Source organism: Diabrotica virgifera, chromosome 7, assembly GCF_917563875.1.
Source record: "Diabrotica virgifera virgifera chromosome 7, PGI_DIABVI_V3a".
Classification (NCBI taxonomy): Eukaryota; Metazoa; Arthropoda; class Insecta; order Coleoptera; family Chrysomelidae; genus Diabrotica; species Diabrotica virgifera.
The window spans coordinates 100,919,213-100,935,776 of record NC_065449.1 but is presented as its reverse complement, the minus strand read 5'-3'; the positions used below and the strand labels follow the sequence as shown (position 1 = coordinate 100,935,776).

At 35.8% G+C, this 16,564-nt stretch overlaps 2 protein-coding genes across 3 annotated transcripts in view; one reads left to right on the top strand and one right to left on the bottom strand.

Annotated features, from left to right (window-relative positions):
* LOC114336264 (pickpocket protein 28) overlaps nucleotides 1-16,564 on the bottom strand; it is a 316,523-nt gene that overhangs the window by 45,726 nt on the left and 254,233 nt on the right. Inside the window, exon 8 of the mRNA XM_050657303.1 lies at nucleotides 12,048-12,252. Within this exon, the coding sequence (XP_050513260.1) occupies nucleotides 12,048-12,252 (205 nt within the window). The remainder of the gene's footprint in view (nucleotides 1-12,047; nucleotides 12,253-16,564) is intronic.
* Nucleotides 7,251-11,742, top strand: LOC114329342 (uncharacterized protein K02A2.6-like). Of its 2 annotated transcripts, none has more exons than XM_050657301.1 (2): nucleotides 7,251-7,474; nucleotides 8,365-11,742. In XM_050657301.1, the coding sequence occupies exon 2, from the start codon at nucleotides 8,441-8,443 to the stop codon at nucleotides 11,444-11,446; it is 3,006 nt and encodes a 1,001-aa protein (XP_050513258.1). In that variant the 5' UTR covers nucleotides 7,251-7,474; nucleotides 8,365-8,440; the 3' UTR covers nucleotides 11,447-11,742. The 2 variants fall into 2 exon arrangements, with proteins under 2 accessions (XP_050513258.1, XP_028134201.2); XM_028278400.2 differs by lacking the exon at nucleotides 7,251-7,474 and adding an exon at nucleotides 8,084-8,263.

The following is a 16,564-nucleotide window of genomic DNA, read 5'->3' as shown; positions in this document are numbered from 1 at the left end:
ACCAAGTGAGAAGTTTTCTGGGACTAGATACATACTACCGGAGATTCATTAAGAAGTTTGCAGATATTGCTAAGCCATTAACGCGACTTACAGAGGAAGCAAGGGATTATTGCTGGGATGGAGACTGCCAAACGGCCTTTGAAACTTTGAAGAGGCATTTAATTACAGCGCCAATATTAGGGTATCCACTGCCAGAAGGAGAGTTCATTTTAGATACGGATGCAAGCAATGTGGGAATTGGAGGAGTGCTGTCGCAGATCCAAGGAGGACAGGAACGAGTCCTTGGATATTTTAGTAAAGTGCTTTCAAAACCTGAACTAAATTATTGCGTCACGAGAAGAGAACTTCTAGCAGTAGTAAAATCAGTGGAACACTTCTATCAATACCTCTACGGAAGGAAGTTTCTAATCCGAACCGACCATGCCGCCCTTAAATGGTTAATGCAGTTTAAGAATCCAGAGGGTCAGATAGCCAGATGGATTGAACGACTTCAAGAATATGATTTCAAGATCGAGCATCGGGCCGGAGTTAGCCACAGGAACGCTGATTCTCTATCTAGAAGACCGTGCCCAGCAGAGTGTTCCCATTGCAACAAAACATAGTCAAAGGAAGCAGCAGTACTAAGAACAACAGTGGTCAACGACGAGTGGACGCCTACCAAGATCAAGGAAGAACAAGAAAAATATCCAGTTTTACAGAAGATTCGAAAATGGAAAGAAGAAAGTCGTCGACCATCTTGGCAAGAAATATCAAGCCTAGGCTCAGTAGTTAAGACGTATTGGGCCCAGTGGGACTCATTTATCTTGGAAGACAGCTTGCTTAAACGAGTAATAGAAAATGATGATGGTTCAGTGAGGAGAACACAGTTGGTGATTCCAAAGAGCAGAGTAGCCGAAGTACTTCGTCAGTTACACGACAGTCCATCAGGAGGGCATTTTGGTGTAAAGAAGACCCTTCAGAGAATTCGGGAACGATTTTATTAGATGAATAGTTCCGACGATGTGAAGGACTGGTGTAAGAAATGTACTACCTGTGCTACAAGTAACGGACCCTACCGGAAAAGAAAGGCTCCTATGAGACAGTACAATGTTGGAAGTCCGTTTGAAAGAATAGCTTTGGATATTGCCGGGCCATTTCCAGAAAGTGACAATGGATGCAAATACATGTTGGTGGTAATGGATTACTTCACGAAGTGGGTGGAGATCTACGCAATTCCAGACCAGAAGGCCGCCACTATTGCAGATTTGTTAATCAAAGACTGCATCAGCCGATTTGGAGTACCTCTGGTGATCCATAGTGACCAAGGAAGGAACTTTGAGAGCGATCTATTTCAAGGAATCTGTGATAAACTAGGCATGAAGAAGACAAGAACCACGGCCTATCACCCGCAATCGGATGGAATGGTGGAGCGTATGAATAGGACAGTCGGCAAGTATTTGACAAAGATGGTGTCCAATCATCAACGAGACTGGGACCAGTACCTTCCGTTCTTCGCAATGGCCTATAGATCTGCTGTTAATGAATCAACGGGCCAAACACCAGCAAAAGTCCTATTTGGACGTGAGATGCGTCTACCCTGTGATCTAGAGTTGGATGTCGACCTGGAGAAGATGTTGCTGGTGAGGATTACGTGAATGAATTGCGAAAAAGAATGGACGATGTACATGAGTTGGTCCGTTCTAATCTTCAAATCGCTAGCGACCGAATGAAGAAACGATACGATACCCAAGCCGAGAAGGGATGTTTCAGGGAGAACGACAAAGTCTGGCTTTATAATCCAAAGAAGCGAACAGGTTGTTCTCCCAAGTTGCAGCAGTTCTGGGAAGGTCCGTATCTCATTGTCAAGAACATTAAGGACGTTATCTACCGAATAAGCAAGATTCCTAGGGGAAAGCCGATGATAGTCCACCATAACCGGTTGGCGCCGTACGAGGGAGACCACGACGTAGATGAAGAAGTGGAAGTAAACCAAGTTCGAGAAATACCTGACCTCACGTTCGAGGAGTTCATGGGGGCCTATGGAGGTACCGGTAAAGCGAGACATGGTGTTACCAATCAAGAAAAGCGAGATCTACTCGCACTTCCCGATTACTATTCACTGGCCCATACCATCCCGGCCAGTATCAAAGACGCACGAGGGTTGGCATCCGCCTTTCGAAGGAAGTTTGGTCGAGTTGCAGAACTTCAATGCCAACTGCCAGCTCCTGGCAAAGCATTGAAACTCCAAGATGCATCACGTTACCTATTCTATCTGGTAACAAAAGACACTATCCATGACCAGACCAACCTACCTACCAAGATGTATGGGATGCATTATTTCAATTGAGAGAGCACGTGTTGGAGTCCGACGTGCAAAAGTTAGCCATGCCAAAGTTAGAATGCCGCCAATTAGACTGGAGAGTTATCCGAAATATGGTAGAAGAAATTTTTAAAGACACCGAGGTCCGGGTGTTAGTCTGTTGCAATCCGCATAGTTACTGGTGCGGAGCGAAGACCGTCCCCTGCCACTTTTATACAACTGGGAGTTGTAAAAGAGGGTCCAGTTGCAGATACCAGCATCCAGTTCCAGTCCCGACAAGGTTCCAGGAGGAACCATCTTTTAAGGAGGGGGCAATGTGACACTATTTAGTCCGCTCACAAATTGGCCTATTTCTTCCCGAAGCTTCTCGGCGTTACGAGACAATACCATTCCTATCCACGGCGTTCGGAGCGACCGCTGCCGAAGTATATATAGAACCGAGATTCGAGCACAGGCCAGTCATTCATTCATCGAAGCGCGTCGCGTAATTTAATGTATTCGAATCGAAGATATGAAATGTATTTATTAGTTATCGGAATTATTATGTTTAGTTAATTAAATCATAAATTTGAGTTTGTAAATAAATTAGATGTGTTAGTTGGTGTTATTTGTAATTATTAAAATAAATAAGTGATGTACATAAAATAATATAAGTAAGTCTTCCTTTATTTAAATTAAACTTAGTGCCTAAAGATATAAATAAATAAAATAGTAGAGTCAATCGCGTAACATTATTATTATATAATATTATATTTAGTACATTTATTTTTATTAGCCACCAATCATTGGTTATTAGAATATCCCAGTTATAGTATTATTTTTGATTGGCACGAAGGCTATATAAACTGCTACTTTATTTTTGTTTTCAATAAATCACTAAAAATATATAAAACTCTCTTTTATGTTTTTTTTTTCAATGCTTCTATATTCACTTCACAAACTTCTGGCACGATGCAAGAGATTGACTGTTTTGAAATTCTGAAAGTGTATTGAAGGCTAGTAGGTATATGAATCTCAGATAATCCTAATGGAACGCAGATAGAGCGCGTAAAATAGTATTGCTACCTGGGAACTATGGGATATAAATGAGCAGTGGAGCAATGTTCAGGAAATAAAGTGCCGCAGAGGAAAGGCAAGAAAGAACGGTGTTTAACAAAATGAGCTCCATCTTCAAAAGCCACAAAATATCCCTAGATACAAAAATGAGACATTTGAGATTTTACGTTTTCTCTGTACTTATTGTTGTACGGAGAGCAGGCATGAACGCTTAGAGACACCACTGTTAAAAAACTTGAAGCATTTGAGATGTGGTTTTATAGAAGGAGGCTGAGAATATCATGGACAGCAAGAATCACGAACAAAGAAGTCCTAGGAAGAATGAAGAAGGAACCGGAGATTGTGTTAACCATCAAACGCATAAAATTGCAGTAGGTATCTGGGACACGTTATAAGAAATCAGCACCGTTACTCCCTGCTGCAGTCCATATTGCAAGGTAAAGTCAAAGGTAAGCGAGGACCCGGTAGAAGGAGAATATCACGGCTGCGGAATTTGAGAACAAGGTTAAAGAAAACCTCAATGGAACTGTTTCGAGACGCAGCGAGCAAGGTTATGGTTGCCAATATGATTTCCAACATCCAAAACGAATAGGCGTCAAAAGAAGAATGTGAATCTCTTGTTATCAAAAATCTTAATGTTAGTGCCAGTCTATCTTGCGGTAAATTGCAGATTTCATGATAGAATCTTGTCTTAATATTTTAGATGTAATCTATGTCAATAAATATACAAACTGTAGGCGACATCCGGGTAAAGTTTTTATATTGGCACTCATTTACTGAGATTTTGGTTCCACAAGTAAACTTGATCTTTTCTGATACAAATCAGTTTTCCACCATCGAAGCACCGAACGTTATTTCCGGTCTTCAGTTAATAAATACATAATGTACATACAAATAAAAGCAGTAAATATTTTATCTATCTGCTCTCACGACCTCCACATTCGGCTGTTCATAGCAACTGAGTGGAAACCAAGATTCGTTAAACGATTCGTGTGGACGTTCCTGTGACGTCCACACTATTGATGCTTATTACACGTTTACATTACACGTTACACGTGTCTGGACCTGGCTGCATATTTACAGTTGCTAGCGTGTGCAGACACCAGGGTGTTGAAATCAGTTAGGGTTTGGAAAAACAGTACATTTACAAATACATACTAACAGATTTGGACACCAGAGTGTTGAAACCAGCTAGCTTTTTTAGTGGTTATACATGCATAGATGCTAACGGCTATTTTGACATTGATTTTATACAATATAGTGCAAATGTCTGTAATAAATTCATTATTTCGGAAGCCACCGACTTTAAGGAAAAATCCTGAAACAGGTCGATTTTTATTTTTAAATTACAATTTTTTGGCATATATATCATACTAGTGTCGTCATCCATCTGGGCTTGATGACGTAATCGATAATTTTTTAAATGAGAATAGGGGCCATGTGATAGCTCATTTGAAAGGGTATTAAATTTTCTATTCACTAATAGAAACACTAACATAATTATTTATAAAGGGTGTCCAATTTTTTTTAATTAAATTAATTGAGACAAAAAGAAGAATGTATGTAATTTATTTAATTCAAAATACGTTTTACTGTTGTCGGAAAAAAGGAAAACCATGTCAGTAGACGAATAAATATTACTTTTCGCTTAAATTCAATGGTTAAAGCTACCACCCACTTGCCTCTTGGTAATTTGAACATTTCGTTTAAACGAAAATCAATGTTTATTTTTAAGTAAAACATTTTTATGTTTTCTGATAGTGACATGTATTTAGAATTAAACAAATTACATACATTCATCTTTTTGTGTCAATTAATTTAATTAAAAAAAAAGTTTTTGGACACCCTGTATAAATAATTATGTTAATGTTTATATTAGTGAATAGAGAATTAAATACCCTTTTAAATGAGCTATCACCTGACCCCTATATTCTCATTTAGAAAAATCATCGATTACGTCATCACGCCCCGATGGATGACGTCACTAGTATGATATATATACCAAAATATCATAATTTAAAAATAAAATTCGACCTATTTGAAAATTTTTCCTTAAGGTCATCGGTTTACGAAATAATGAATTTATGCGTTATTTTATGGACGCGCTGTATAAAATGGTGCAGATGTCTGGAATAAATTCATTATTTCTGAAGCCAGCGACTGAAACAGGTCGATTGAATGAAGGAACATCCTGAAACAAGTCGATTATTAATTTTAAATTATGACTTTTTGACATATATATCAAACTAGTCACGTCATCCACCTGGGAGTGATGACGTAATCGATGAATTTTTAGATAATAATAGGGGTCGCGTGCTAGCCCATTTGAAAGGTTATTCAGTTCTCTATTCAGTAATATAAATATTAACATAATTATTTGTCCAAGTATGTAATTTATTATGTAAAATGTATGTAATTTATTTAGTTCAAAATACACTCTACTGCTGTCAGAAAAGAAAAAAAAAAAGTTTTTTGATAAATAAACATTGTTTTCGCTTAATTTTTATGTTCAAGCTTCCACCCATCTGTCTTTTGGCAGTTTGAACATTGAATTTAAGCGGAAAGCAATGTGTATTTGTGAAATAAACATTTTTTTTTTGTTTTCTGACAGCAATAGAATGTATTTTGAATTAAATAAATTACATATTTTATATTATTCTTCTTTTTGTGTAAATTAATTTAATTCAAAATAATTTCTATAGCACACCCTGTATAAATATATTACTGAATAGAGAATTGAGTAACCTTTCAAATGAGCTGGCACACGACCCTTATTCTGATTTAAAAAAAATCATTGATTGCGTCATCACTCCCAGATGGATGACGTCACTAGTATGATATATATGTCAAAAAGTCCTAAATTAAAATTAAAAATGGACCTGTTTCTGGATTTGTTCCTTAAAGTCGGTGGCTTCCGAAATAATGAATTTATTCCAGACATTTGCACTATATTGTATAAAATCAATGTCAATAGCCGTTAGCATCTATGTATGTATAATAACTAAAAAAGCTAGCTGGTTTCAACACTCTGGTGTCCAAATCTGTTAGTATTTGTAAATGTACTGTTTTTCCAAACCCTAACCGATTTCAACACCCTGGTACCAACACGCGCTAGCATCTGTAAATGTACTGTTTTTCCAAACCCTAACTGATTTTAACACCCTGGTGTCTACACACGCTAGCATCTGTAAATATGTTAAGCTCCGCTTACGAAACATACACGTTGCACCATATAGTCTTAGATAAATTTTCAGTTTGTCACAATGGATTGCCACGTGGATTGCATCTTAAGACCTGGTTTGTCTGACTAGATCGGCCCGAAATATTTAGGCGATATAGCACGAAAAAGTTCGTTACCGTTTCTATTAAAAATTAAAACCCAATATAATATGTGAAGTAAATAAGAACGGTTTGTATAAAAGATCGGAACGAAATTTCGGAAAGCTGTACAATTATTGTTCGTGAACAACAGTTCGTTTAAATCAAACGCGAACAGTTGCGGAGTTAAACTAAAAATTCTTTGAACTTGGTATCACTATCCATAAGATGATTTACTACCAACACTTCGTAAAGACTTTCTTTGGATTTATTCTCCAACATTTTCAGATTTGTATTATTTTCATTAAATATTTCTAATAACGCAGACGTATCGTCGTCATCCTGTTCTTTTTCTAAGACAACAGCAATAAACAAAGTCATGTCTACATCCATTATTATTTTTAGGATGAGTTTCTTTTAAATACACATAAAATTGACACTGAAACTTAGATCGCAACGAAATGACTGCATGTATACAAACTAAAATGTATTGAATAACATATTAGTAATAAATATGAATTATTCCATCGACAGTGGTCTTATTAATTAAACAATGGTTAAGGTACTTAAGGACATATCAATGGCGACGAGGATAAAAGTGGTAACGAAGTAAATACTAATTGTTTTATGTAAACCGATGTCCGGTACCTTTGTTAGTGAATCAAGATGGCGAACAAAAAGTTCGAAGAATTTATTCCAGATTTACAACCGTGGAATATTTACGAAGAAAGATTGGAACAACATTTTGTGGCAAATGGGGTTGAAGAGGAAGCTATTAAAGTGGCGATCCTAATCAGTTCGGTAAGTGCACCCACATACACCTTGTTGAGAGATCTATGTTTTCCAGAAGCTCCCAAAACCAAAACATTTGCAGAATTATCACAGTTATTAGCTACCCATTACGGAGGTCAAGTGAGTACATGGAGAGAGAGATGTACATTTTTTGACCTGCGGCAAGAAACTGAGGAAAAAATAGCCGACTGGTATGCTAGGATAAGAAGTGCTGCAGTTACGTGCAAGTTTGGGGCAGATCTAACCAAAGTGCTGCTAAATAAGTTCGTGAGTGGTATGTGTCCTAGTAAAATTCTCGACAGATTATGCGAAGAGGATGAAAAGGCGACGATGGAGCAGATGGTGAGTTTGGCAATGAAGACAGAAAATGCTATTATGGCTTCAAAAACAAGCTCGAGGTCAACTGTAAATGTTCACGTGATAGATCATCAGCAAGCTTCGTCATCATCGAGTTCTCGAGTTCGTCGGCAGGGACAGGATGGAGGTTGGCAACATGGGACAAGGCGGACAATGCATGGCAGCTCAAACGTCAATGTAAATTCAAGTGTCAATCAGATGTCAAAATGTAAGATATGTGGAAATAAACACAAAAATAGTTGTAAATATAAAGATTACATTTGTAATATAATATGTAAAAAAATTGGGCACTTGGCTAGGGTCTGTTTGGCACATAAAAATAGTGTTAATTTTATAGATAGTGAGGCGGAAGAGGACATTTATACATTAGACAGCATAGAATCAAGAATTGTTGATCTGTGCCATGTACAAGTCAAGGTAGACAATCCCTTTAAAATCCAGGTAAAGATTGAAGGCAAAATATATGAGATGATCATTGATAGTGGCGCTGGTATAAGTGCAATCACAAAAGAAACATATATAAATAATTTTTCTCATTTTAGGCTAACCAGTGATGATCTGTTGCTAAAAAGTTATGAAGGTAGTGTCTTTTCACCAGAGGGATATTTTATAATAGATATGGGCTATAAAAGCAAGAAAATACCAGTAAAGCTATACGTTGTTCAAAAAGGTTCTGCAAATATTCTAGGGAGAGACTGGATAAAGGCCTTCAATATTAGGCTTGAAATGATGAATCAAATTGTAAGTAATAGTAAAATTCTAGATCTAATAAACAGTTTTTCAAACGTATTTACTAGTAAGTTAGGAAACTTTAATCATAAGGAAATTTCAATTAAAGTTGTGGAAAATGCTAAACCAGTTTTTTGCAGGCACAGAGCTGTTCCTTTAGCCTATGCGAAAGAGGTAGAGTTAGAGTTAGATAGGTTAGAGAAAGAGGGAGTAATAGAATTAATAGACAATTCAGATTGGGGAACACCTTTAGTCTTTGTTCAAAAATCAAATGGGAAAATACGAATATGTGGGGATTACAAAACAACAATAAATAAACATTTAGAAGATGTGAAATATCCACTTCCAAAAATCGATGAATTATGGAATAAACTAAAAAAAGGTCAACGTTTTTCAAAAATTGATTTACAACTAGCTTATATGCAGTTCTCCTTAAATATTGAATCAAGTAAGTTGTTAGCGTGGAACACTCACAGGGGTTTGTACGCAGTTAAAAGATTACCATTCGGAATAAAATCAGCAAGTAGTATATTTCAACGAGAAATTGAAAATCTCTTTAAGGGCATGAAAAATGTAACAAACTTTTTAGATGATATAATAGTAACGGGGGAAACAGCAGAAGAACATATGACTAACTTGAGGGAAGTTCTTAGCAAACTTGAAAAGGCTGGGCTGACAGTTTGTAAAGAAAAATGTGTATTTTTTAAAGAGGAAGTTGAATACTTGGGGTACAAAATATCAAAAGAAGGCCTTAAGAAAACAGATAGTAAAATTGCTGCAATAATAAATGCACCTAAACCAGAAAATATAACAGAAGTTAGAGCTTTTACAGGGCTAGTAAATTATTACCATAAATTTATACCTCGGGCTGCCCAGATCTTAGAACCAATATACAAGCTTTTAAAAGGTAATGTAAAGTTTTTCTGGTCAAAAGAATGTGAAAGGGCATTCAATATTATAAAAGATATAATAGCATCAGATAATTGTTTAGTTTATTTTGACCCTGACCTTCCAATAATAGTAACAACAGATGCAAGTGACAAGGGTATTTCAGGCATGTTAAGCCAAGTTAAAGAGGGAGAGGAGAGAACAGTAGCATGTGTGTCAAGAACTCTCATGCCAGCAGAAAAAAAATATTCTACAGTTGAAAAAGAGGCTTTAGCAGTTCATTTTACCATAAATAAATTTTACCAGTACCTCTGCTGTAATAAGTTTAAATTAAGGACAGATCAAAAAGCGCTAGTTGCATTATTTGGAGAACACAGGAGTATCCCTAAAATGTCCGCAAACAGGATACAAAGGTGGGCTTTATTTTTGTCATCGTTTGACTACAGTATTGAACATATCAAGGGAATAAACAATCCTGTAGCTGATTATTTATCAAGGTCACCAGTGCAGGTTACGGGAACAGTAGAGGAACCAGCGGAAGGAATGACATATATTCATTTCACGGAGTCTATAGAATACTGGCCAATTAACAACAAAGTACTTAGAGAAGAAACAGACAAAGATGGCATTTTAAGGGCAATAAAGATGTATATTAAAACGGAAAGATGGCCCAAACATTTAAGTGATGAAATAATGCCATTTTACCATAAACGACAAGAGTTGTATTTAGATGAGCACATAATAATGTGGGGACATCGTATTGTGGTACCATCAAGTCTAAGACCACAAATCCTCGATGAGCTCCATGCAGGACATTTTGGAATAGTCAGGTGCAAGTCATTAGCGAGATCATATGTTTACTGGCCTAAAATAGATTCCGACATAGAGCATAGGGTAAAAAGTTGTGGTCCATGTTTAAAGAATAGAGACAACCCTCCATCAGAGTTTTCACCGTGGCCTGAAGTGGACAAAGTATTTGACAGAGTGCATATAGATTTTTTGCAATTAAAAAGCAAGTTGTGCTTAATATTGGTGGATGCTTACAGCAAGTGGGTAGAGGTATTTCCTATGAGTAGGGCGACAGCAGCAGAAACGCAAGAAAAACTAAGGGAAGTTTTTGCCAGAATGGGACTACCAAGGTTATGTGTGAGTGACAATGGACCTCAACTAGTTGACAAAACCATGGAAATATTCTTTAAGAAAAATGGGATTAAGCATTTAACAGGGGCACCTTACCATCCATCCAGCAACGGAGCTGCAGAACGGTATGTCAGGACATTTAAAATGAAGCTGAAAACAGCCCTAGATGATCCAAGAAACTCTGGTATTCCACTGTCTACATTAATATCAAGATATTTACTAACATATCGCAACACAAAACACCCAGTAACAGAAAAGTCACCAGCTGAACTTGTATATAATAGATCATTGCGAACAAGAATATCAATGATGGCCGAAAAGCCCAGTAAAGAACAGCAAAATATTTCTATAAAGGAGAAAAGATGTTTTGAAATAGGAGAAAGGGTTATGGTAAGAGACTATAGGGAAACAAACCGAAAGTTGTGGGTGGCAGCTAAAATAATAAATAAAGTAGGTAAGAAAACTTATTATTGCAGATTAGATAGTGGTCAGGTATGGAAGCGTCATACGAATCAGGTAGGCAGGTGTAGCACTGAGTTTGCAAACAACAGGGAAAATGAACTTGACAGTAACAATGACTTTCAATATATAAAACTACCAAACGTAGTACATCCGGTAGGTGAGAGTATAACACAATCTGAATCAAATTTGGAGAAGTTAACGATGGAAACCCAAGGTGAGCCAGTTTTGCTGGACATGGCTACTTCTTCAGACACTGGCAACAGATCATCAACTGATACAGTTTACAGGTCAGATAATGAACAAAACATTATTGTTAATTATCCATCTGATAATATGTCTCAAACAGGTAGAAGCAGACGCGTTACAAATATGCCAAAGAAATACAATGATTTCATTCTAGAGTAAGTCAAAAAAAAAAAAAATTGTTCAGTTAGGTTTTACATAATCATATTAATCATATTTGGGTAGATATAAATTAAGGGTGAGGGTGATAAGTTGGGATGTTTTAAGTGTAAACACAGCTTAAAGTGAGTTGGTAGCTCTGAGAGAGATGGCCATCTGGCACTTACTGTTCTGCGGTGATGTTCCATGCGGACTGACAGGTAGGGCGGAGAACAACGGGGCAAAGACAGTAGTTATAGAAAAACTGAATGTAAAATGTATTGAATAACATATTAGTAATAAATATGAATTATTCCATCGACAGTGGTCTTATTAATTAAACAATGGTTAAGGTACTTAAGGACATATCACAAACCACAAGTAGACGAAACTTCTGAACGGAATAATTCCTTGAGATAGAGCGATCTTCTTCGTGCTATGTCAACGAAATATTTCAGGCCGATCTTGTCAGACAAACCAGGGCTTTAAACTTATCAGTAAAGACGTGCTAAAATAGACGAGCCCTACATATGAGCTGACCTGGACCAAGCTAGAGTTTAAGATTTGGGGGTGCAACCAGGCATAATATAACTAATATTACTTTTAAAAACTCTAAAATACTCACTGAGAGTCTACAAATCCTTTTGCACTATATCGTTCTTCGATTCTCTCTGCAGCAAATTGTTTCTTCCACTTCCAAGTTGTTCGAGAAGTTTCCGCATCGTATGAAAGTTGTGTACAAAGCGGCATACAGTTGCAGCCTTGGTATGAAGCGTCTTGTTCTTGTTCCATACCAAGGATAAAATTGATTTCTGCTTTTCTTTGCAATGCTAAATTGAAATTAAAATGTTTTTATTTAAATATCTTCTTATATCTATTATTACCTATTTATAATTTATAGAACTGGTCCGAATATGGGCCCCTCATTTGTTTTTTTATTGAAACTTGCTTATTATATTTTGATAATACTGTTTAAATGTCATGTATACATGCTATAAGACCTTAGAAATAAAACTGCTAACTATGTATTTTTTATTATAAAGCTTAATTATTTTACAGGTAATAATATGAAGTGGGGCATATTTTTCTAACCAGGCCAGGCTGTCTGAAATATGGGCCCCATTAAAAAACTATCAAAATTTTCTTTTGACAATAAAAATACGACATAACTTAGCCAACAATTCATGCTTAAGGAATAATAAATATCTCTGAAAAATAAAATAAAATTATCTACAAAAATCGCAAACGTAGATAAGAGTCTCTTTCTGCTCCGGAACACTGTTCATGTGCCCAAAGATTGCACATTAAACATTGAACCAGTTTCTTCTCCATTATCTAGTATCATCAGAAAACTGTTTTTTACATACGTAATAGACATGTGGCTCCACTGCTTTCAGGAGATTACTGTCCTATCTGCGCTATGTCAAGGTCTTCATCAGCGGGCAAAAATTCCTCTTTATTTTCTTCATCCGAACTGAATTTGGTTTTGTCTTTTCTCTTGGATTTCTTTATATTTTTCCCCTATTAGCTTCCCCTTTCCTTCCTTTATCTTTACATTTTCTTTTAATTCAACTGAAAATACTGTTCTTTTTTCCTTCCCTTCTTTTGATTGTCTTATATTCTCAATTGATAATTTACGAACCAATTTATACGGAGATAAAGTTATAACTTAAGAACCGAGAAGTTTTCCTTCCTCTTAAAAACGCTCGGTTCGTAACTGATGGGGCAGGTGAATGAACGAATGGACTGATGAATATTTTTGAACAATGTTCTGGCATACTTAGTTGTTGCGTTCGCTGTGTTCCTTAATGGTCGATCTGGGTCTTTAGAATAACTTGGTCCTTGATCTTCTGAACAAACTGTTATATTTTATAAAGAAATCGGTCCTTGATCTTCTGAACAAACTGTTATATTTTATAAAGAAATCGTTTCTGCAAGGTGACCTGTAAATCCTTCCAAATAAATTCCAGTCGAGTTACAAGTTTTCTCAGATTCAAGTTTCTCAGCACCGAAATCAGCATCAGAAAAAATGGTTATATTTATTGGCCCTAGTCCTGTTACTTTAAACCCATTCTTAGCTATTTCTGCCGTCTGGCATTTCAGAAAGGCTTTTTCCAATAGTTCTTTTATATCAATGCGGGCGGTCTGAATATGAGCCCCTAGCCCATATTTACGTCACACAAGGGGCCCATATTTCAAAATATGTACGTTCAAGAAAAATATTAGCTTATGATTTTGTAATTGCTTTTTGGCCATAATCTACATTAACACCCTTTTCTTCCCTCTTTCTGTCGCACAAGCAAAATATATCAATTCCGAAATAATGTCCATAAACACAAATATCACTTTATATAAACTTACCCAATAAAATTTTTTCAAGAGTCAAAATCAAACGGTCTACACTGTGTAACAACAACATATGCACTGGTGGAGGAATCTGTAAATATATGACAAGAGAGGGGCCCTCTAGTATATTTGGGCATTTTCTAACAGATAGCACTACTTGTTTCCTAGGTAGTGTGGTGGCCCATATTAAATACATAGCCCATATTCGGACCAGTTCCTCTACACTTAACCGCAAAAGTTTTGCACCACTAAAAATTATGCTCATTTTCTTAATTTATTTTTTTTATAAGCTATTTTAGATTTTTTATTAGGTAGGTATTTATAAAGGTACATTAACCCTCAACTGGTATGGTGGGCAGTGCCGGATTAAGGGGAGGCTATGGGACTATTAGCCCCCGGCGGTATTTTAACCGGCGGTCAGTCGTGTTAGCGCAGTTTTCGAGACTAGTCTCAAATTTTACTTATTTATTATAGTCTAAGAGCTAGAGGCGAGAAATCATCGTCATAAGTAATATGTAGTTTGGCATGTGAAATGTGTCTATTGTATGTTGATAATTATAACCCCTTTCAGGCTGACACCTCAGTGGATACAGGGAGTAGCAATAAGGGATGAAAGGGGAAAGTTAACGCAGTCATTAAAGGTTTTCACCTCCTATTTTGTTAAACCTCCATCGATTTACATGAAAATTGGTGAGTAGGTAGAGCATACCTCAAGAAATAAAACTGATATGGTGCCAACGTGCGCTTTTACCCTGGGGGTGGATGCCACCCCTTCTCAGAGGTAAAAATTATTTTATTAAAAATAACCCCACTAATCGATAGAGGGACAAATTGTAAGCAAAATTTATTACCTCTAATTATTAAAATAAATCAATACTTTTTGAGTTATTAAAGATCAAAGATTTGAATTTTTCGTGAAATAAATGCATGATGTAAAGCGGTTTTTCGTAAATAATTCAAAAACTGTAAGTTTTATCAAAATAGTTATGATTACCAAAATTGAAGATAATAAAAAATAAAAGAGATTTCTTATTCGAAAAACCTTTGAGAATTAATAAAAAGTGAGTTATAGGTGATGGAGTCTATATTTTTTTTTTTCGGCTAGTACCCAAATCTATGTATTCAAGCTTAAATAACGGGAAAACGTTGCATTTTATAAAATATATTTACTGACACTTGTCAAAGTACTTGGAAATATGTATCAAATGAGCTCCCGGAAAAGTTGATACCATTAAACATTATGCTACAAACATTTTTCAAAGTTTAGGCTCCAAAAATTTGGAGCTTAATTATTATATTATTTATATAAGTTTTTAAAATTGATTGGTCATAAATTATACCACAGATTCTGGGGTCAAAAATAGGTTGATTGAACCTCACTTACCTATATACAATAGTGCACACAAAAAAAGTTACAGCCCTTTGAAGTTACAAGATGAATATCGATTTTTTTTCATATATCGAAAACTCTTAGAGAGTTTTTATTGAAAATGGACATGTCGCATTCTTATGGCAGCAACATCTTAAAAAAAAATTAAAATGAAATTTGTGCACTCCATAAAAATTTTATGGGGGTTTTGTTCCTTTAAACCCCTCAAACTTTTGTGTACGTTCCAATTAAATTATTATTGTGGCACCATTAGTTAAACACAATGTTTTTAAAACTTTTTTGCCTCTTAGTACTTTTTCGATAAGCCAGTGTTTATCGAAATATTTTGAATATTTGTCGAATCCACCACATATTTGTATATGGTTAAGTACGATTATAGAGACCTGTTAATAATCTGAAAATTTATTCATAATTTACATTGTTAGGTATGTTTTGAAAAATAAGTCACATCTCGATAAATAGTGACTTGTCAAAAAAAGACTAAGAGGCAAAAAAGTTTTAAAAACACTGTGTTTAACTAATGGTAGCACAATAATAGTTTAATTGGAACGTACACAAACATTTGGAGGATTTAAAGGAACAAAACCCCCATAAAATTTTTATGGAAATATGTTAAAAAAGAAGCCGCATCTCGATAAAAACTGGCTTATCGAAATAATACTAAGAGGCAAAGAAGTTTTAAAAACGTTGTGTTTAACTAATGGTACCACAATAATGAATTAATTGGAACGTACACAAAAGTTTGGGGGGATTTAAGGGAACAAAACCCCCATAAAATTTTTATGGTGTGGACAAACTTCACTATAATTTTGTTTTAAAACGTTCCTTCCATATGAATGATACATGTCCATTTTCAATAAAATATCTCTGATAGTTTTCGATATATTGAAAAAAATCGATTTTATTTTGTAACTTCAAAGAGCTGTAACTTTTTTTATGAGCACATTTGTACTAAGGTAAGTTAGGTTCAATCGAACTATTTTTGACCCCAGAATGTATGGTATAATTTATGATCAATCTTTTCGGGACACCCTGTATAAAATATAGCAAAAATGTATTTGAATATTATGTCAAATGTGCCCATTATTGTACACCCTCAGTTTCTGTACATATTCAGTTTATACAGGGGCGGTTCTAGACCAAAAAAAGTGAGGGCAAGGGAACACAACCGGTGAATAAACAAGATAACGTGCCTTTTTAACGAAAATTATAGTACAAAAGTACTGTAAAAACTGAAGGGGGGGGAGCAGCTGCCCCCCTGCCCCTGGCTAGAACCGCCACTATTTATATCGATAGAAAAAATTCAATTAAATATCGAAATAATATAAAAATAATATTTTAGTAACATCTTCTTCTTCTTCTTAGCCTTCTATCGTCCACGTTTGGACATAGGCCTCTCCCAACTC

Bases quoted from the DNA above. Each gene is read 5' to 3' on its own strand.
- LOC114329342 (XM_050657301.1), top strand. From the start codon at position 8,441: ATGGGCTATAAAAGCAAGAAAATACCAGTAAAGCTATACGTTGTTCAA.